General features: G+C 49.6%; 2 protein-coding genes across 5 annotated transcripts in view; one reads left to right on the plus strand and one right to left on the minus strand.

Moving 5' to 3' along the window:
- The first annotated feature begins 3,222 nt into the window (after positions 1-3,222).
- Positions 3,223-4,119, plus strand: LOC116642613 (transmembrane and death domain protein 1-like). Its single transcript, XM_032421093.1, has 2 exons — positions 3,223-3,712; positions 3,764-4,119. Exons 1-2 carry the CDS (start codon positions 3,223-3,225, stop codon positions 4,117-4,119), a joined length of 846 nt encoding a protein of 281 aa, XP_032276984.1.
- A 2,668-nt stretch (positions 4,120-6,787) lies between these two features.
- SCN8A (sodium voltage-gated channel alpha subunit 8) overlaps positions 6,788-21,114 on the minus strand; it is a 177,579-nt gene continuing 163,252 nt past the window's right edge. For all 4 annotated transcript variants that reach the window (XM_032420680.1, XM_032420679.1, XM_032420678.1 and 1 more), the window contains exons 23-27: positions 19,788-19,841; positions 19,191-19,328; positions 18,065-18,169; positions 15,444-15,714; positions 6,788-11,598 (exon numbers count right to left, since the gene is read on the minus strand). In XM_032420680.1, the coding sequence (XP_032276571.1) occupies positions 10,451-11,598; positions 15,444-15,714; positions 18,065-18,169; positions 19,191-19,328; positions 19,788-19,841 (1,716 nt within the window). In that variant the 3' untranslated portion in view covers positions 6,788-10,450. The remainder of the gene's footprint in view (positions 11,599-15,443; positions 15,715-18,064; positions 18,170-19,190; positions 19,329-19,787; positions 19,842-21,114) is intronic.

Raw genomic sequence — 21,114 nt, forward strand, 5'->3', positions numbered from 1 at the left:
CAAAGTAGGGTGCAAACCCTCACCCTACCTCTTCTCTCTCCCCCCTCGGCCCCCCCACCCCATTCCCTGTTCACCCTTATAGCTCCTACAGTCTCTACCATCTCCCACTCCCAGCTGGAGGGGTGTCCATGGGGGACATTTCAGGTGCCAAGGTGCTGAGGGCCTGTGCTGGCCTAGGTAGGAGTGCTAACAGGAAAGCTGCTCTGTTTTCCCCTCCTTTTCATCCTTGGTCTTTTTGGGCCTCCTCTCCTTGGAGCTGGCTGACTGCAGGGCTTGGGTGCCCAGAAGCGGTGGGCTGCACTGCTGGGAAGGGCCCTTTGGAGGGAGCAGGGCGGGAGGAGGTTCTCTCAGGTGTGCGGATGTATATGGGGGGGTGGAGGGCATGGGGAAGTGGGGTTGGGATGCCAGCCTTCCCTTCAAGAGGCAGGCAGCTGCGGGGAGGGGGAGCTCACTGAGACCCAGGGCCCCCACTGCCTACTCTGCTGGCCTTGGGGAACTTTGCACAAGGACACAGCCCCCAGTCTACTAGCACCTACCTCATGGGCACTGGGGCGGGTGGGGGGGGGAAGGGCAGGTCCAGCTCTGGCAATGTTGGGGGGGCATACCAAAGAATCCAGGGGCAGGGATTGGGGAAGGGCAGACTTGGCAAGCTGGCCCTTCTCTTCCTCTACCCAGACTGGGGTTGGGGTCCTCTCCTCCAGCTGTAACCATTTCTACCTCATTTTGCTGCGTGTTGTACATGGACGTATTTATCTCCTGTCTGACGATGCTCTGCAGTTGTGGTCTGTCTACCTCAGAAGAGACTGTATTTTAAAAGAAAGTATTACACAGTATTAAAGCGATGACATGTGGTTTCCAGAGGATTTCTTGGGGGCAGCAGGATGTGGGGAGCCCTCTGGGGAATGCTTGGGCATCCAGGTGTGCCACGGGTGGTGCGGCCCTGTGGGTGTTTCTAGTCCTTCAGCAGAACATTACTGCGGGACTCCTAGTACTCACTCTGGCGCAGGAAGTGCCTACCCAGCGTTGGGCACTAAGGCCTACGAAGTGAGAAGCCCCTGGATAGGGAAGGCCCTCCTGCAGCTTCGAGCTCCCAGAGGCTCAGAATTCGGGCTGACTCCTATCTCCAGAGTCCCAAAGTATGAGGGGAAAGAAGGGCTCACATGTTTGTTGAATGAGTGAATGGATGAGGAAATGAATGCTCGGAGAAAACGGGGGCTGAAGAGGCTGGTGCACTCAGAATGTGGCAGCAGCCCTTGCTGGCTAGAGCTAAGATTAGACTTCTTGATTCTTGGAGGGAGGAGAGGGGGCAGAGGGCAGGGTATGGAGACAGCCAAGTTCCAGTCTTCAGGGGCACGTGGGATCCTTTGTCTGCCACCATCTGTCCATTCCCAAACTCTACCTTTGCCAGCTCATCATAAACTGAGAGCCTGAGAACTAGGAGGGAAGATCTTGTTGAAAAAGCTATATGGAGATACCTGTCGGAGGTGTGGACCCACAACCTCTTGAGGTCCTTGCATGCTCTAAGCAAAATTACTGAAGATGCACCAGCATGCACGGGCTCAGGGCTGACACACGCCCTGGGCTTTCGGGGGCAAAGCAAGCCCAAGGGGACTCCCCGCAAAGCAGCCGGCTCCCCTGTGAGAGAAACAATTGTGTGCCGCACATGGGGGCTCCAGGCATTGCCCCAGGACTCGGCGATGCCAACCCTCTTGGCCTTTGGAGGTCTAGACCTCCCTCACACTCCAGTTGGCTTATTACACTCCTACTCTGTACAGATACTGTAGCACTGAGGACACAGAAATGGTTAAGCACAGCCACTGTGCAAGATGAGAAGAACTAAAAATTGGGTCATTTGAAAATAAGTGGGTAAAGCTGCTTGGAGAGGGACCATATACAAATTTTATGTTCTCACGTCTGGTATAGGATTTGGTACATGGAAGACACTAAAATACTAGATAAGTCCTTCAATTAACCAATTTCCAGAGAAATGACCTAATGGAGGATGCACAGGCTATCTTGGAACAGAAAACCAAGACAAAACCAAAACAAGCTATCTCAAGAATGCCCAGAAAAGTTCCTGACTCCTGGTGGCAGTGGTGTGTTAGAAAAACTTCCTGGACCGGCGGGGGGGGGGGAGGGGGGGGGGCAGCTGGAAAGCACCGTAGGTGTGATTTGTTACAGGAGCATAAAGTGAGGGCAGGGGTGGGAGGGCTGGAGGAAGTGAGGCTGGACCACTTGCACCCTGAGGAGCTTTCGTGCCCCGGGGAAGAGCTGAGGCTTGGAGATGAAAGTCACGTGTGTGCTTGGAGGAAAGGGGGTTGGTGGCCTGTGGACATGGCCTGATTTGCAAGTTAAGAATTCATACACGGATCCAACAAATCTTTACTGAACACCTACTTTGTGCTAGTTGCTGCGGGGACAGCAGATGGACCTTACAGTGGAATGGAGGAGACAGAAAAAGGCAGAGGAGCAGCGTAGTGTAGGAGTAGATAAGAGGGGTACCTAATGGAGAGGGGCGAAGGGTGTGTAGTGGAGTCCGGGAGGGCTTCCCAAAAGGTACCTGTCAGCTGAGGAATGACCAAGGCAGAAGAGAGTGCAGGCCAAGATCCAAAGGAGAGCCAGAACCAAGCTTGGTCAGGAAAGGAAACAAGGTTAGGGAGTGGGGCCCTGGTGTGTGTGGAGTAGGGGTGGGGACTTGAGTTTACCTAATCCAGACAAGAGGAGGTGAGGGTTTGGAGGCACCTGTGGGAGGATGGGAATGGGTGAGTCTATAAATATTTGGTATTTAGTAGGTAGCCCGAGAATTTGGGATTGGGTATTGGATCATGGAGAGCAAGGGGTCTAGGGCTTGTGCTGGAGACTGAGGGGCGGTGAATGGATTATTAGAGATGTGGGACACTTGGCAATTTGAGGCATTAGTGGGATGGCCAGGCGGCAGGCCTAGGGCAGGCGTTTTAATATAAGGGCCCAGGATCCTAGCCTCCTGGGGGACTGGGTGTCCCCCACCCCTGGGTCTTGGAAAACTCTCACTCCTAATTCCTTCCGATTCCTAGTTTCCGGGTGCTGGGAGATCCCACGTGTGGGCCGCCCCCTCGCCCCGGTCCCGGCCTGTGGAAGACCCCCTCCCCCCGCCGCGGGTACCAGGCACCCCTCCCCCACTCGTGGGCGTTCGGAGCTCCTCCCACCACAGTGGGGACGGCGCGGTCACAGCCAACGGTGGCGATGGCGGCCCGGGCTCGGGTCCTGGCGCTGGCGCTCTGGGGCTGGGCGCTGTCCCCGGCGGGGGCCCTGGACGCCATGGGCCCCCACGCGGCCGTCCGTCTGGCCGAGCTGCTGACCCCGGAGGAGTGCGGCCATTTCCAGTCGCTCCTGAAGGCGCCGGAGCCGGACGTCGAGGCCGAACTGGCCCGGCTCTCTGAGGACCGGCTGGCCCGCGCCAAGCCGCCGGGGTCCACGTCCGCGCCGCCGGGCCGGCTCTGGCGGCGGGCGGCGGCCGAGCCCGCGGAGGAGTCGGACGGCTGCCGGGAGAAGCTGGCGGCCTGGCTGGCGGCGGAGGCCTCGACCCTGTCTTGGGACCGCGTGGCCCGGGCCCTGCGGCGCAGCGGCCGCCCCGACGTGGCCCGGGAGCTGGGCAAGAACCTCCACCAGCAGGCGACGCTGCAGCTGCGCAAGTTCGGCCAGCGCTACGTGCGGCCGCCCGGCCCCGCCCCCGGCCCCGCCCCCGGCCCCGCCCCCGGCCCCGGCCCCGCCGCCGCGCCCCTAGCCGCGCGCCCCCGCCGCGCCTCGTTCGCGGAGCCGGACTGGGACGCGCTGCAGCTGATCGTGGAGCGTCTGCCCCAGGCGCCCTACGAGCGCAGCCCGGTCGGCTGGGTCGGGCCGCTGGCGCTCGGCCTCTTCACCGGCTTCGTGGGGGCGCTGGGCGCCGGGGCGCTGCTCGTCGTGCTCACGCTGTGGGTCACGGGCGGCGACGGCCCCGGCCCCGGCCCTCCCCGGCGCAGGCCGGCCCAGGCGCGCGGCGTGGGGGAGGCGAGGCCGCTCCTGTCTGCGGAGCTCGAACCGAGGGCCTGGGCGACTGCGCGCGGGCCGGGGCCCCCCTCGCCTCAGTGCCACCGGCTGTGAGACGGGAGCACAGCCCTGGCAGAGTGCTGCCTTCGCCGTTATTATAAACGTTACCGAATACGCAAAGGAGGGAGCGAGCGTTGGTTTGTTGGAAATGGCCGCATCGCCAGCGGGGCTGCCAGTGGGAGAGGAGGGCCTCGGTGCCAGTGTCCCCGGGGTGGGAGGCAGGCCCTCCCCCTGGTCAGCTTTAGTGCCTCCTTCGCTCACAGGAGTTCTTGCATTTAGTGAGTGCTAACTGTATGCCAGGCCCTGTGCGGAGCAGTTACAACCCACATTATTTGATAGAATCTTCAGAGCCCAAGAAAAGCAGGTATGCTCTCCATGACACGTAAAGAAAGTGGCCACAACTAGTTAGTGGCAGAGTCAGGGTTTTGAACCCAGAGCTGCCTGAGCCGAAAGCTGAACTCCAGAGGGAACGATCTGTGACCAGTAAGGCAGCGTGACAAGATGTGGAGTTTGTTTACGCCCAGGCCCTGCTGGAGTGTGCAGGGGTGGCACAGCTAGAGGCGTCTCCACTTTCAGGGGCTGCTGCCTCCAAGCTGCTCCCCCTACTCAGGCAAGGCCTCCTGAATGGAGGAGACAGTAAGACCTACCCTACCTGGAGCCCCAAACCTCTCCCACCCACCTGAGTGCCTGGGGCCGGGCCAGCCCATCTGAGGAGCTGAGCCTAGGTGAGCCCTCCGGCTCTGTCCCCTGCCACAGGGGAAGGCAAAGAGGACAGCTGTGGGGTCTGGCTGGGTGGGAGAGCTTGACTCCCCGGTCTACCCCCGGGGCCAAGGGGCTTTGGTGTGAGAACAATGACAGAATGACAGGCCAGTCCAAGAGGAGAGTTGAAAACAAGATTGACGTAACCCTTTATTGCAAATTCTAAAGTAAAAAGATGTACAGTACAAAGTAAAATTGAAATTTCAGACTATAAACTTCCAATCCACTTATGCATTCTCATTTCTCAAGCATTTCTGCCATTTCCGCGTAAACGGAACAGGGAACAAGTCGAGGGGGTGAGGGAAGGAGGAGATACAGCAAGGGAAAAAAATTAAGTGTCTAGAATAATCACAAACCCCAGAAGCAAGTGAAAGGAAAGACATTTTCTCGACCTGCTGTCCTGGTGATGAGAAGCGGGGGTGGTTGGAGCAGTGCAGTTTAAAATGGCTCTCAGAATAGCAGCATTTATGGTACCATTTCGTCTTCCTTAAGTCCAAATAATACTTTGCCCTTCCCTAGTGCCTTTGCCTCTGTATCTCAAAACACTTTACAAAACATTTAGTTAAAGCCTCACAACACCCCTGTGAGGTAGGTCAGTATTATTATCCCCATTTTACAGATGAGGAAACTGAGGCACAGAGAGGTTAAGTGACTTGCCCAAGGCCACACAGCGAGCCAGTGGTTGAGCTGGGGATGGAACACAGGAGTTCTGTCCCTTTTCTGGAACCACTGGACCACGCTCCCCTTTACCTATATACATTCTTCACACACACACACCACACGTGCACACCCGCCCACCCCACCCCACTTAGCCTCTATGTACAGCAAACAGCAGTGGGGAGCAGGGGCAGGGGGTGCCTCAGGAGCACTTTCGTGGAGGAAATCTTGGTAATCTTGGAAAGGGAATCCAAGAAAGCACAGAGCTGAGCCACAGCACAGACCCTGTGCACACCTTGGACCCCTCCCGACCCAGACTTCCTCTTCTCTCCTGATGTCCCCCTGGCTGGCTAGTTGCAGCCGATTCTTTAGGGGGTGGGGGTACCTGAAAATGAACGAAGCTTTTTGCAAAACTTTGGGCAACATCTGAGAAAAGAAAGAGGCATCATTACAGAAGATGCCCAGGACTCAAGTCACAAAGTCATAACCCATGGCAACTCACCTCCACAGCAGGCCTGGAGGCTGGGGCCGAGGGGAGGAGGATGGGGACTGACCTACCAGCCATCTCTCTCCAGAGTGGAGCTACTGGAGCGGACCAGAGTGGGCACTTCATAATCCTCCTGAGAGTGTTCCTGGACGGGGAGACATGGCCTAGAGAGGGATGTCCCCAAAGCAGGGCAGGGTGAGGGAGGGGAGCGGTGCCCCTCTCCCCTGCACGAATGTGAACGAGACCAGCCGTAGTCTGCTGGTGTATGTGTTGGGGTGATGGAGGGCAGGGCCCAGCATTAGCTAGCAGAGTGGGGACTGCTGGGCATCGTGCTCACCCGAGCTTTGGGGCATTAGGATAGTTTTTTTGTTTGTTTGTTTGTTTGAACATACTGGTGAAAAAGGCAGAAGTGAAGTCAGCCCGGCTGGGTTGGCTGACGTCATCTCTGGGGGCTCTGCCAGGCTGACTGGTGGAGAAGGGGTTTCATGGGCCTGGAAGCACTGGCCCAGGAGGGGGAAGAACGCCACATGCAATGGGTGAGTGGGGGGGATCTGGGTAGGGGGGAGGTGGTAGCGGGTGGGACCTTGCTTTGCTCTCCAATCTCTACTTCTCAGCCAGAACTTTGCGAGAGACCCTGATCTCTCTCCCTTCTGTTCCCCGCCTTTTCCCAAATGTGCTAAGGTCCCGATTCCCAGACCCCTCCCAGGACTCAAGAATTGGGATAGTCAAGCAACAAACGGACACCAAGACAGGCTTCCCTTGTACAGTAAAAAGGGTCATTTTTATTTTGTTTCCTTTTGGCTTATAGTAGTGATGTACTTTTTTTTTTTTTAATCATGTCTCATTTAGAGCAGTGTTGGCCTCCATGCATTCACTAACACACTAATCTTCACTAGTGGTCTTTTACAAGTTTACATTGGTTGCGGCGGAAAAGAAAAGAACTTTGGGCACTGTCGTTCCAGGGGCTCTGACTGGGAGCTTCTGTTTATTTCTCCCCAGTCAACTTCTGGCGCCAAAAGTGGCTCATTTAGAGCGAGTGGGAGTAGGTCATGTTGACTCGGGACGTTTTTGCTGCTCTCACCCTCTGCTTTAAATTATGGAGTCTCCTCAGCCGAAGCAACAAGGAGGTTAAGGAAAGAAGAGGGGAAAGTGTTTTTCACACACAAACCAGCAACCGTGTCAGCGGCCGCTCCGTGGCTTTGGCTCTGCATTTTAAATTAACAGCATCACACATGTCTTTTTGCTTTTTTGTCCTTTTTTAAAGGTGGATTGTGGAGTATAAATACTGCACCAAGGACCTGGCTACAAAAAATAAATATTTATATTACATTTATAGATCTCTATATATATATGTGCAGTGATACTGTGGTCGCTGTCGGCTTCGTTACCATTTGGCAAAGCCTTGCCGCTTCCCCACTCAGTGAAGGTGAACGAGAACGTCCTCACTGACTCGTTCGGTCCAATGCCTGTTAACTGCCGGTGTAAACTGCTGGTGATGGTGTCATCTACTACCAAAGAAGTGTGCAGCAGGGCGGGTGAGTGAGCGAGTGAGCGCGCGAGTGGGTGGAGGGACGGTGGGTGAGGGGAAAAGAAGGTAGGAAAAGTTAAAAAAAAAAAAAGTTGAAACATCAAATAGAGTGGGGGTGGCTTCTTCCCTATGAAGCTGGCTGATGGGGGTCAGATACCAAGGCCCATGTGTGTGTTACTGAGGAGATAGCTGCTGGGGGTCCGGGGGGGTGGGAGGGAAAAGGTCAGATCTTAGAAAAATCTCATTAATATGCTCTAGTAGCTTAATGACATCACTAGCATGAGCACTTGGGGGGTACCGAGCGGGATCTTATAGCTCTGTTGCCCATCTCAAGACCTAAGAACAATTATGAAGTTTAGCCAAATCTTGCATAGAAGTGGTTAGAATTTATTGCACATTGGAACAAAAATATATATTTTTTTGTTGTTTTGGAAAAGACCATTAGCAATAAAAAATTTTTTGTCTGTCTGTCTGGTTTGGGGATGTACATTGGCTGACAGCATCTAAGTTCTAAGAAGAAAGAAAAGTATAAAAAATAAAAATAAACATGACAATGGCATAAGCCAGAAGCCATTTCCTATTTAATAAGTTAATAATTTGTATTTACAAAAAGGCATGCCAATAAAATAAAATGATATATTACAGTATTTATAATTCTTTTAAAAAGAATAGCCACACATGTCAGCTTCTGTTTTGTGCTGTTTACGATGTAGCCTGTCCATGTTACTATACATTCGTCCTAGCAGTTAGCAGGGTCACTGAGAGAAATGCTTCTCCAACCTGGTGTCGGGTGTAGTACCAAAGTTCTACGGAGGAGGCCGCAGAAGCAGGCTGACGAGAGCTGGGCAGAGTTTCTAAAGGTCCGACAAGATAGAAAGCTCTGTTTACTGCCTTGCCGTGGTTTGTTCTACGCAAAACTAGTCAGGTGGATGGTACAATGACACCAAAGTGCTTCTATTGCAAGGCAGGTTGGTGTGTCTGATTATGGGGTGCTTTTAGTCCCCCTCGGTTTTATGGTTCAGGAAGAATTTGTTTTGATTTGGTTTGCATGCTCAAGTCTCTCCTCATTCTTCGTATAGACTTCCTGACACATTCAACTGCAGCATCTTGGCTTTGAGCTCTAGTCATCCGATGAGAAACCCCTGGACTAAAAACGGTCTTCCCTAGAGCGGGAGATGGAACGGAAGACACGGTGCTCCCCGCAAAGCCACCCTCCAAGGACAACGGGGCAGGCCGCTAAGCAGCACAACTGGCTGAGAGGGAACTGTGCGGGGAGAAGCTGGGACGTTTTAAGAATTCAGAGTAAATCGCTTTCTCATGAGAATCAGTGCAATAAAGAAACCAAGTGGGCTTGGTTCAGAGGCGGCTCCGTCTCTACCTCGGGGCCCAGCAGTGACTATTTATTCTCTAACACACGAAAGAAACCACCGCCACAGCCCCCAGTGCTGCTGCCCTCACCCAGCTCTGCAGGTAAGGGAAGCCCCGCTTGGTGGAAAAGTGAGATGGAGGCAAAGAGGAATCATGCAGTGCGTGAGCTTGCCACAACCCCTCTGTAGAGGGGAGAGGCCCGCTGGGAAGATCTGCACCCCTCTCCAGCGGGACCTGAGCCCGGAGAAAGCCACAGTGCAGAAGGACAGGACACTGAATGAAGTGAGCACCCCAACCCCCTGACCAACTGAAAGTTTGCTTTCAGTTCCCCAAATTGCCCCCTAGAGATAACGTGCCACTTTGAACAGCACTTTTATCTCTGCCCCAAATAAGTGTCAGTTCTCCAGTATGAAGGCTAAACAATCATCATAAATATTGCAATACAAATGAACTTTTTTTTTTGATTTTTTTGTTTTTAGCCCTAGGATTTGGTTTTACAGTGACATTATTAATACAAGCCATTCGAGATCAAAGTTTCCCCATGGAAGGGACACAGAGCAGCATTAAGTAGTTCATCTTTCAAAATGTGCAACAATGGCTGTATGTTAGAGATGTCTGTTAAACATATACACACAACGGATCCATCTGCTTGTTGGGTTGGGTTTGTTTTGTTGTTGTTGGTGGTGGTGGTCAATTGGTTGGTTATGTTTCCCTACCCAGAAGGTGTATGAAAGACTTCTAAGAATTCATAAGGAATTGCAGCGGGTATGGAACTCTTACCATTTTTTTCTCCAAATACAGTGAACGGTGCAGGGCTGGGTCCTGTCCGAAGGCTGACCCAGTGCAGGGGACAGGATTAGTAGTGTCCTGTGGTGTATGGTTCTCATGCATGACTTCTGATCACGGCATGCCATCATGCAAATCATTTCTACGCATTGAACGAGCACAATGTTTGGAATCGGCCTGAGCAAGTCCTCCTCAGCCTGAAGAAACCTGATTGTTTCCCCCACCCATCTCCAAACCACGTGAAGCCCATGTGGAGAAGATGCGGTTTATGTCAAAGAAACTGACAATTGAATGACATGGGCTAGATGTGAGAGTGTGTGTGTGTGTGTGTGTGTGTGTGTTTTCTTTTTGCTGCTTAGCTTAACTAATGTAAGAATGCAAATATAGTTTGCATGAACAAACAAACTTTTAAAGTGATGCTTTCTGCTTCTGAGAATCACCAAAATGAAAAAATAAAATCCATTTGGCTGCAACGGAAATATGCTGGTCCCGGCAGCCTCTCCTCTGGTTTTTGTATCCTGTTGGTTTTGTCCTAAGTTGCATTGACTGATGTGGAACATGCAGTAACCACCTGCCCAAGCATTAGAAAATCTGTGAGTCCAGGGAGCAGGGTCCTTGGCCCTTGGCAGGTCACTGCTCAAGATGCAACCGTGTTACATGGTAAGCAGACTACGTTTGGTATAGATCTTCAGGTTAAAGTGTCTCCACAGCTGTTCTGCATTGATAATATTCAGGAAGTTTGTAAACAATCTTTCACTTGCAAGTTTTACATCTGTACAATATTTAATTTTTGCTTTCCTCTAACACTTGGATTCTCTGACCTCCTTTTGTCTTTTGGCCCTTTCCCTTCTTCCTTCCTCTGCCCGTTGCTGTTTCTCCTTCTCAGGTTTAGTTACACTGTCATAGGACGGGAGGGAGGCTGTAGACGGGGTGCTCTCTCTTTTCTCCCGGTGCGTGCCTCCGTTCTCCAGCTTATTGGAAGTGGTCTTTTTGCAAATGAAGCCCCGCCTTGCTAAATGTCCCCGGTAGGCGCGCTGCAGGACCACCGCCGACACCTCCTCCTGCTTGCGCCGCAGTGTGGTCGTGATTGGCTCGTAAGACACTTTGGAAGGATTGGATGCCACGAACCGCTCCTCCATCTGCTGCCGGAGGATGTCCAACTCCCCGCTATCTCCCAGGACCCGCTTGGTGAAGGCAAAAAGGATGTCCAAGCAGTGGATGCGATCCCCGCTGACCATGGGCAGGTCCATGGCAATGAGCTCGATGGTGTTGGGCTTGGGCACTCGGAGAGGGTGCTCCAAGGCATCCGCAAAGTCTGCCAGCTTACAGTACTCGATGAACTGGGTGGCATCGGGGTCAAACTTCTCCCAGATCTCATAGAAGGTCTCAAAGTCGTCCTCGCTCAGAGGGTCGGCACTTTCCTCCGTGGCTACACTGAAGTTCTCCAAGATGATGGCAATGTACATGTTCACAACGATTAGGAAGGAGATGATGATGTAGCTTACAAAGAAGAAGATGCCAACTGAGGGGTTCCCGCAGTCTCCCTTGAAGCCACTCCCTGGGTGTTCCTTATCCAGACTGCAGTCAGGGGGGCGGTTTAGGATGGGCAGCAGCAGGCCATCCCAACCAGCCGAGGTTGTGATCTGAAACAGGCAGATCATGCTGTTGCCAAAGGTCTCAAAGTTGAACATGTCATCAATGCCAGCCTCGTGCTTCACATATGCAAAATTGGACATCCCAAAGATGGAGAAGATGAACATGACCAGGAAGAGCAGAAGGCCAATGTTGAACAGAGCAGGCAAGGACATCATTAAGGCAAAGAGCAGGGTACGAATCCCTTTGGCACCTTTGATCAGACGCAAGATGCGCCCAATACGGGCCAATCGGATGACTCGGAATAGGGTTGGGGAAACAAAGTATTTCTCAATTATATCAGCCAGGAACATTCCTAAGAAGAGGACAGAAGAAGAAATGTTACTGAGATTGGAGACCCCTTTCTCTTAGGTCACCTGGCACTGGAGCCCTTAAGTTCAAAGGGCTTCGTAGAATGAGTGCCTTACCATTCAATCTGAACTCTCATGATGAAAAGAGAAAACCACATGTTTCAAACATATGGAAAAGCAGAGAAAACAATAACATAGACATTTATGCCCTTCACATCCAGATTTAATAGATCCAAGTATTTTACCAAATTTGCTTCCTCTCTTCAACCACAATCCTGGAGATGGTGTAGTATTATTCCAGTTTCTTCACAATTTCACTATGGATGAATCCATAGCTATCATAGATAGATAGATAGCATCCTAGCATCCTACTACGTTGAAAGAATTATACTGTATCTTTTTAGAACAAGTTTTTTAGATCTCTACCTTAATTTTGAGACTTTGCATTATGTTTGTGAGATTGATCTCTGGTGTTAAAATAATTCTGGATTATTCATTTTCATGGTTGAACAGTATTCCATTTCATGAACAGGTTCTCATTTATCTGTTTTCCCACTCAAGAATGATTAGTTTTTCTCAGTTTTGCGCGTGTGTGACTTGCCGAGGTGTTACTGATTGCTCTCCGAAATGCTAGCAAATTTCCATATCCACACACAGTGAACGAGAGGGCCCGGCGCCACCCAGGACTTCACGCCCCTAGGCTGTGGAGTCTTAGTTATTCCGCTATGCCACTAATTTTCAAAGTATCTTCTTCCTGGCTCTGAAAAGACATTTTTGGTTTCTTATTGTGCCATGTCCCTACCCTGCCAAAGTAGCCAAGAAAACCAGAGGGATCTCTCGGAGTGGCTTTTAACTCAGAGCTTCTAGATTTTGTGTTTAAAGCCATAAATCAGAAACAGCATCAGCAGAGAAAAACGTTAAGGCATAAGTAGGATATAAAAGTAGAGGGTGACCATGTAAATCCACAGGATTTTTCTGTTTACGTTTATCTGGGGGTCTACCTCAGCCAGACCACTTGCCTTGAACACTGCAGAGCAATCATGGGAGTCCAATGAAGGGCCACAGAAGGAAGAGGACACACAAAGGTTAGGATGTGGCAGCTGAAGGGAAGGCAAAGACATGCCCTCTTCCTTCAGTGCCTTCTCCTGCTGTCGAGGCCCTGATGAGACAACATGAGCTTCCACTGACAGGAAGGATTTACTTTGAATAAGGAAATATCTTTCAACCTAAGGATTCACAGATACTGGGACAGTGAACTGCAGAAGGCTATGCAATCTCCTTATTTGAGCTTTATTTTCCCTTTTCTTAAAGAGATTTATTTTTTTGAGAGAGAAAGAATCTCAAGCAGACTCCTCGCTGAGCACAGACCCCATGCAGGGCTTGATGCGGGGCTCGATCCCACGACCCAGAGATCATGACCTGAGTGGAGATCAAGAGTTGGATGCTTGACCGACTGAGATACTCAGGCATCCCATTGAGCTTTTTAAGCTAGGATAAAAATCTTTTTTTTTTTTTTTTTTTTGGTTTTTGTTTCCCTCCTCTAAGACTCAAAGAGGTGTCTAACTGGAGACATATCAGAGTAACAGTGACCATTTGGGGCTTACACTCCCCCAACCATTCCTTCATAAAGCTGTCTTTGTGATCAGTCAAGCTCATTATGTGTGACTCTTTTTCAACATAGGACAAAAATCTTAACTTTCAGAAAGGGATGAGAATCAGTAAGTTCAGAGAGTAGGCTGGACAGCCTCTTGGAGTATCGTCTGGAGCTAGAATTCCATGGAGTATTTGAAGTTTAAAAAAAAAAAACACAAATGTCTACCTTAGCCAGGACCCAAGATGAATTCTCAGCTCTCTTCTTCTTACATCTCAATTAAGTCATAACCAGTGACCGTAAGAAGTCAGGTAGTATCTGGAATACTGCATTCCATGTCTGTGGGCAAGGAAGGCTTCAGAGAGAAGATGCCAGAGTAAGGTTTTGTCTGATGAACATGTATTTGTTCCCAGAGAAAAGGGGAGAAAGATGGGTAGACAGCACTCCAGGGAGCAGGAACACCATTTAAAGGGTCCTCTAGGAGGTCCCAGGGCTAATTACCCCAACTCCTCTTAATTTAAAAAGATAATTTCTTGGGACGCCTGGATGGCTCAGTCGGTTAGGCATCTGCCTTTGGCTCAGGTCATGATCCCAGGGTCTTGGGATCGAATCTTGCATCGGGCTCCTTGCTCAGTGGGGAGCCTGCTTCTCCCTCTGCCTGTCACTCCCCCTGCTTGTGCTCTCTCTCTCTTTCTCTCTCTGACAAATAAATAAAATCTTAAAAAAATAAAAAGATAATTTCTATACTTTTGTTTCTGAACAAATGAATGGTATTTAATAAAAATCCTAATCACCAAAAGTAAAATTATTCTTTCTCTTTATTTTTGAGTACCATCTGAGAATAGGGGGCATGGTTTGGTTTGTGGGTTTTCCAGCCCACTCAATGATGGGTGGGCAGAAAACATTCAAGAATAGTGGACAAGGCAACACTGTCCAAAGTATGTTTTGTGGGAGGTTAGGAGTGTGGATTTGAGTCCAGGGGCTGGCCTTGAACCCCTGCTCACTTGCTCACCAGCCTCATGTCTTGGTCACTGCTCTGTGCCTCAGTTCCTTGTGATACTTAGATGGTCGTTGTGAGGACTGTAGGAATTATAACTAGAGTAAAGCACTTAGAATGGTGACCGGCACATAGTATGTTTCAGTAAAACATGGGATACCATTATTATTACTTGAAAAAAGGGTGTTGTGATCAAAATAAAGGTAGGATGGTGAGTTCAACAACTCTTTACTGTAGGACTTTCAAGAACTTTCTATAGCCTAATGTGCTCTGTGACTCTCCACGGGGAAACTCCATGTACAGTGTTGCCCAAAGTAATTTTCTTGGGGGGAGATATATGCGATTAGTGCTCCATATATCAACACACTTATGGATGTGCTGCTCCCGCGGACAGAACTAGAAAACCAGAAACTAACACTGACCAAGGGGAGGGCCAGCTGCCTTCGGTCACCCCTGGTCACCACCTTGCTCAGCCAGCCTGGCCACCGGCTCCGGGGCTGGTTCCCGCGGGCCTTGGGCACTCTCCCTCTGCCAGCCTACATCAGTTAAACCTACCTGGAACCAAGCCAGTGTTTCATCATTTGAGATGCCTTTTAGGAAGGCAAGGAAACACTTTGGGAGGCCAATCGATAGGCCAGCATTTCCTTTGCCTCCCATGCCTTTTGGCTGAAGCAAAATGTCACACAGTTGCCGTTAAGATCCAACCTGAGTTCCGCCTCTGCCACCTCCTAGTTGGGTGACCTTGGACATACAGAAGATTAAAAAATAGCTGCTTCCTGGGCTGTCATAAGGATCCAGTGAGATCATGCCAGTGAAGAACTATGCCTGGCACACAGTAAAACCTCAGTAAAACGAGCCCTGGCGGTCCCCACCAGAATGTTCTCAGACCATTTTCATTAGTATCCAACCTAGCAAACTCCTACCATTCCTTTTTCCACATTATACTGCTACTGCAGCCATAGTTGTTTTTACCTTCCCTGTTAACTTTAAACTCCTTGAAAAAAAGAGTCAAATCTCTATCATTTTCCCCTCTTCAACCAGGGAATTTATAATCCAAGACGACTATGAACACTCAGTAGAAACTCACTGACCACATGACCTACTGCGCGGGGTCCCCAAGATGACTTAGAGATGCACACGGGCTTCCGCCATGAGAGTCCCGGGCCTGCACTTGACACCCGTGGAAGTGGCCGCTGTCCCAGAAGTCCCATGCTCAAGGCCAGTCAGGTGACCTGCGTCTCCCCCCCGCTCGCCCCACTTACCCACAATGGACAGGATGACTACCACGAAGTCAAAGATGTTCCAGCCAATGGTGAAGTAGTAGTGCCTCAAGGCAAACATTTTGAGCACACACTCACAGGTGAAAAAGATCACGAAGACCAGGTTAATCCAGTAGAGAATGTTTTCCATCTGCTTGCTCTGCGTATCTGTCTCTACCATCATTGTCACCATGTTAAGGCAGATGAGCATCATGATAACGATATCAAAGGCTTGTTGAGTGACAAAATCAAAGATGATACCTTGGATTTTGTTCTGGGAGGTGGGAGGGGGAGGAAAGACACAAGAGCATTCATGAGAGCCTCTCCGAGCGGACCGTGGAAGTTGCCATCGCCTTTCTTTTCTGTAATCCTGGCCAGCCCCCTATGCCGCTTCTCTGGCAGGATGTCAGGAGCATGGGCAGACCCCGACATCAGTGTCACCTCCCCAGGTTTTCTAACACTGCTACGCTTCTGTGTCTATGCCATCACACGCTTCTGGAGGTCTTCCTGGCTCGCCAGTTGCTCCGGTTCAGCCTCGTGTCCTGGCCATGTCTGCCCTGCCCTCATCTCTTCTCTCTGCACTGTCTCCCCAGGAGAGCTCATCTATTCCTACTGCGTACACAGTATCTATGTACTTTGGCTTCTCAAGTTCTTTCCTCTGAATTCCTGTGTTGCTTTCTCAACATCTCTCCTTGTTGACCCATAAGCATCTCAAACCTAACAAGTCCCTCCCCTGCCTTTCACCCAACCCGCTCCTCTCCCATCTCAATCGTCCACCCAGTCTCCAAGCCAGAAACCTGAGGGTCACCCTTGTCGCTTTCCTCTCCCTTGTCCCCCACTGCATGCACAGCCGGTCCTACTGATTCTTCTGAATTCACCCACTTCATCCCACTTCTGTTGGCCCTACTCTAGCCCAAACACTGCCATCTTCTATCTGGACTTCTGAAAGAGTCTCCTAACTAGTGTCCCTGCTTCCTCTCTTGCCCACATCCAGTGTAGTCTCCACAGAGTAGCAAGTGTTATTATTTAAAAACATAAATGGGTCACATCCCACTTCTACTTAAAACCTTTCAACGGTTTCTCATTGGGCTTGCAACAAAATTCTTACTGCTAGCCTGATTTAGAGATGCCTCGCATGGTCTAATCCAGCTCATCTCATGCTCCTTCCTCTAGCCTGTCACCACCTGCAACACTGATGCTTTCTGCTTTTACAACCTCATTTGCTTTTCTAGGATCTTCTCCCCCAGAACTCTGGCTCCTTCTCATCTACCCAAGTACACCCTCCCTAGTGAGGCTTCCTCTAACTACTCTACTGAAGTGATCCCCTGCCCCAAGCCTCCCTATTCTCTGTCAGGCCCTCTAGTTGTTTTTTCTCACAACGTTCCACATTGTATAGTGGTGGTTTGCTTATTTTATTATCTCTGTCCCCGCTGTATCATAAGCAACCTCATAATTCAGACACAACAGTGGGTCTAGTGCCTGGAACATAGTAGGAGATCTATAACTATTTGCTGAATGAGTGCTGATCACTCTTTATTAATGTCTCCTGTCACATTAAGTTTCCGTATTTTAGAGTAGAAGAAAATACATTCAGGTTCCTGCATGCAAAGGACTGAACAGAACTTCAGAAATGTTAACCCTCTCCATTCTCCTTAGTCTCGTTTCCATCACAAAATGGAAGCTCTAACCTCAAGGAAATACCAAAAATGTTCTCTTTCTTAAGATCTGATTTTTTTTTTTTTTTTGAAAGAATCTAGGCACTCAAGTTGGTGCTTATTTTGAGGATCACTTTCACTTGCTGGCTTTCCAACTGTTCTGCGGGGCCTGAGGGCTTCCTTCCTCTCAGAAGTTGGTGAGGCAGGTATGCCAGGCCAGGGGTAGCGCTAAGTAGGGAAAAACCCATTCTTGGTTCAAAGTAGCTCTATTTTTTTATTTTTACAAATTAGACTGCCAGGTTTAAGAGTTGTGCTGTTTTTAAATAAAAAGTTACTTTAAATGAAAGTTAGAGAAGATGGAACTTTGAGCCTGGGGGTTATGTCCTACTCCGCTGGGTATATGGCTTCGGGAGCAGAGCCTCTCCTCTGAAGCTAGAGGGCAAGCACCAACAGGAGGGCAAAGCAAAATCCCAGTGCCCAAATCTGTTTTACAAAAGGCTCCGTTCAAGACAGAAAATGAGGACATCAGACTTCTAGTTTTACCCTCTTCTGCTCCCACAGATATCTTGCAAAGACTTGCTTGCTGGGGAGAGAGCTGAGAAGATAGTGGCCACATCCTATCTTGCACTGGTAGGAAAGAGACCAGCTTTCATTTTTACTTTCCTTTGTTAATTTTTTAGTGGTCTCTTAAAACATCTTTCTACCAGTGCCAGAGCCAATGTGGTTATAACAGGCTGATTCTCCACTGCTGCCCAAGGAAGTCTCAGAGGAAAGGCCAAGCACAAATATAAAAGCCATCCCATACCTTAGTCCCTGTTCTGCTGTCTTCCCCAGATCCTCTGAATGGGGCAGCTGGGAGAGGGTCAGAGGCCACAGGCAGCCCATCACTTACCCTTTTCTTTCCTTGGCAATAACCCTACCAGTGTCTTTACCATATGGGGTCTCACTCTGCCCTCAGCCTGCACTCACCAGGGGGCGGGGAATGGGTTTCTGTGGTTTCTTTGAGCCCAGCTTTTTCATGGCATTGTAGTACTTCTTCTGTTCTTCGGTCATGAAGATGTCCTGACCTCCAAAGTAAAGGAAGAAAGAAGAGAGCGAGCAATTACAATAGGCTCTCACATGCTATGGTTTGGACCTAAGGTTCAAACCTAAGAACTGAGGGGGGACTGACCCCCTTACCTTTCCAGAAGTCAGTTTAGCTAATAGTTGCCCCATAATGAGGTCAACCTGGGACAACTATTCTAATTCAAAGAAACACCAGCCTTTGTCTTCAGCTTGGAATTCCTGAGGTCTGCCAGTGGCTGGGCACAAAGGACATGGGCTACCCCGCTGTGGGCCCTCAGGGAAGGGTACACTTGAGAGCAGTGATGTTCAAGACAGTTGCATCTCACTGGTTCACACATGTTTTTGGACCTGCTTTCCTGATAAAATTCTACAGAATAACATTTTTAAAGGAAAGGATTTTCAAGTCCTGGTTACTGGCCCATTTATTTCCAATAATATTAAAAATTCAGAAATCCTGGTGCAAGAAAACAACACAGAGAGTTCCTTGACACAGACTTGACTTCTAAAATGGATGACAAGAGTGAGTGCTTCAGTCTGTTTGGGAAAAACTGTCAACTGTCTGGAACAAGTGAGGAAGTGAACTTTCCAAGGACAAGGATGGTCTTTCAAATCCCAGTTTGCTAGTGGTGCCCAGGGATTCCCGTCGGTAATGACAAGTCTAGACACTTTCTACTTCTTGCTACAGTTATTCAGCTGCTGCTTTCCTTCTCACCCCTGTCACCAGACCCTCTCTGACTCTGCCTCCCTCTGGCAGGATGCCAAACCCAGCAAAGGCCTCAAGAATTGCTAGTACATTTGGTACTAGTAAATTGCTAGTTTGGCCTAGGAAATGTGGTAAACCACATACTGTGCAATCCAGCCCCCCACAGAAAGAGCTGGGTGGCGCTAATGTAGAGTGGGGCCAGGGCCACAGTGAGGTGATAATATGGATTTTAGAGAAAGAGAGGCATTTTCTTTCTAGAGATAGGGACAGAAGTGCCTCTCATCTGAGCTGAGCTCTGGCCGCTGGCGGTGAGGGGACGAGACCTATCTTTTTCTTTTGTTGATTGAAGTTATCAATGATGACACCAATGAACAGGTTCAGGGTGAAGAAGGAGCCGAAGATGATGAAGATGACAAAGTAGATGTACATGTAGATGTTGTCCTCATACTTAGGCTGCTCGTCAGGCTGTCAAAGGATAGGAGAGAAAAGAAGAGAATCAGCTCCTAGCGTGGGGTGAGGCGGGCCATTCTGACATGCCATCGCCACCAGCCATAACTGACCACTGGAGCTGCTGCGCCAGCTGGGGTGAGGGCGCTCTACGTTCTCGCTGCCCGGCCCTGCCCTGCCACTTGACTTAGGCGGAGAATATGCAAATGGCGAGGCCAGGGGGAGGGGAGGGCTGTCCGCCTGGAGCCACACTTCTGTCAGCAGCACTGAAGAGGAGATGGCTCCACTGAGTAAAACTCAACGGCCTAATCATCCAGAGCCAGTGTAAGAGAGCGATGACTGACTGAGAGGAGGAAAGGGAGCTATAATCAATCAAACAAGCAATACATGTCCTAACCCCCTCTTTCTTGATAAGCGCCGTCATGCTGCTTGCTTTCTAGCCATCTAAGGTTGTGGTTTCGCCAGGTGTATCCTTACCTTTCGGGAATCTACAGCTGCATACATGATGTCCATCCAGCCTTTGAAGGTTGCCTGGCAAACAGAGTCAGTCATTAGACTGTGCCTGTTAGGGGGTGGGCGGGGATCTAGGCAGGGGTCACAGAGGCCAGGCTCATAGGTTCAGCGTGAACACAAGACAGAGTTTGGGCATGGCTTCATACGGACACAGAATTTTCTGTTAGTTAATACAGGTCCCGAGGGAGCTTTGACTAAGTCCCTGAAAATAACACCAAAGTTTGGCAGAGAAACATGTTGACAATGGTAATTGGATCAATTCTCTCATAAAAAGTCTTTAAAATGGGTCTGAGAAGGTTTCCTAAAGCTAGGGCAAACTTGTATTTATGAATGAGTGGCAGGAATCTACTGAGGTACTGGGAACTTAGCCTACCACTGACAAGTCATTTTTTTACAATGGTGTTAAATAAGCAATGGGGGTCTGAAAATTTCTAAGTTGCAGTTAAAAAAAAAACCAAAAACAACACAAGGCCAGAACTTTCCCCCTACTACTTTCTGCATTCAGCCTATGTCAATGGCAATCCTGGCTCCATCCCGGGCAGCCCTTCCTAACTGCACTCTCTTTCCATCTACTATACCTCGTCTGATTTTGGAAACAAATACGGGTTAGCAATTCAGTGTTCTCTGTTTTCTTTTTGTCCCATTTGTTTTATTTATTCAACCAGACTCCAAGTTTTTTCAGGGCACGGGTGGTTCTTTATTCATCAGACGGCCCTAGTAGTGCCAAGCACAGCACCTTGCACAAGGTGGGGACTCTGAATACAATGTCTAATTGGCTGATTGATGTGCATTGGTCTCCTGGAGCTGCTCCAATTCAGATTCAATTTGTGGGTCCAATTTCCCCAACTGGATAAAACAACAAAAGACTCTGGAGTAGGATAAAGCTCATTCTATTAACTTTGGCTCCTAATACTAGCTAACAGTAAGTGCTTACTATCTGTAAGGTCAAGTTGAAAGTTTCACCTGCATTACAGCATTCAATCCTCCCAACGACTATACGAGGTAGGTAACAAAAATACCTAATAGCAAAATACTATTAATTAAGCACTGCTCTGTGCCAGGCATTGTTCTAAGAAATTTTAATAAACTATCATGAGTCCTCTTAACAACAGTGCAAGGTATTATTACCGACATTGAACAGATGAAGAAACAGACTTGGGGAAGTTGAGCAATTTGTCCAAGGTTACATATGGAATAAACATCAGAGTGTGGCTCAAACCTACAATTGTCTGACTCCAAAGCTTAAGAGCTTTCATTGCATCATCCTGTCTCATCAAACAGTCCAAAAAAT

The sequence above is a fragment of the Phoca vitulina genome, unplaced genomic scaffold (assembly GCF_004348235.1).
Source record: "Phoca vitulina isolate PV1807 unplaced genomic scaffold, GSC_HSeal_1.0 scaffold23, whole genome shotgun sequence".
Classification (NCBI taxonomy): domain Eukaryota; kingdom Metazoa; phylum Chordata; class Mammalia; order Carnivora; family Phocidae; genus Phoca; species Phoca vitulina.

Coding starts and splice junctions, on each gene's coding strand:
- LOC116642613 (XM_032421093.1), top strand. CDS start 3,223: ATGGCGGCCCGGGCTCGGGTCCTGGCGCTGGCGCTCTGGGGCTGGGCG. Junction 3,713..3,763: donor GCCGCCCGGCCCCGCCCCCG/GCCCCGCCCCCG, acceptor CCGCGCCCCTAG/CCGCGCGCCCCCGCCGCGCC.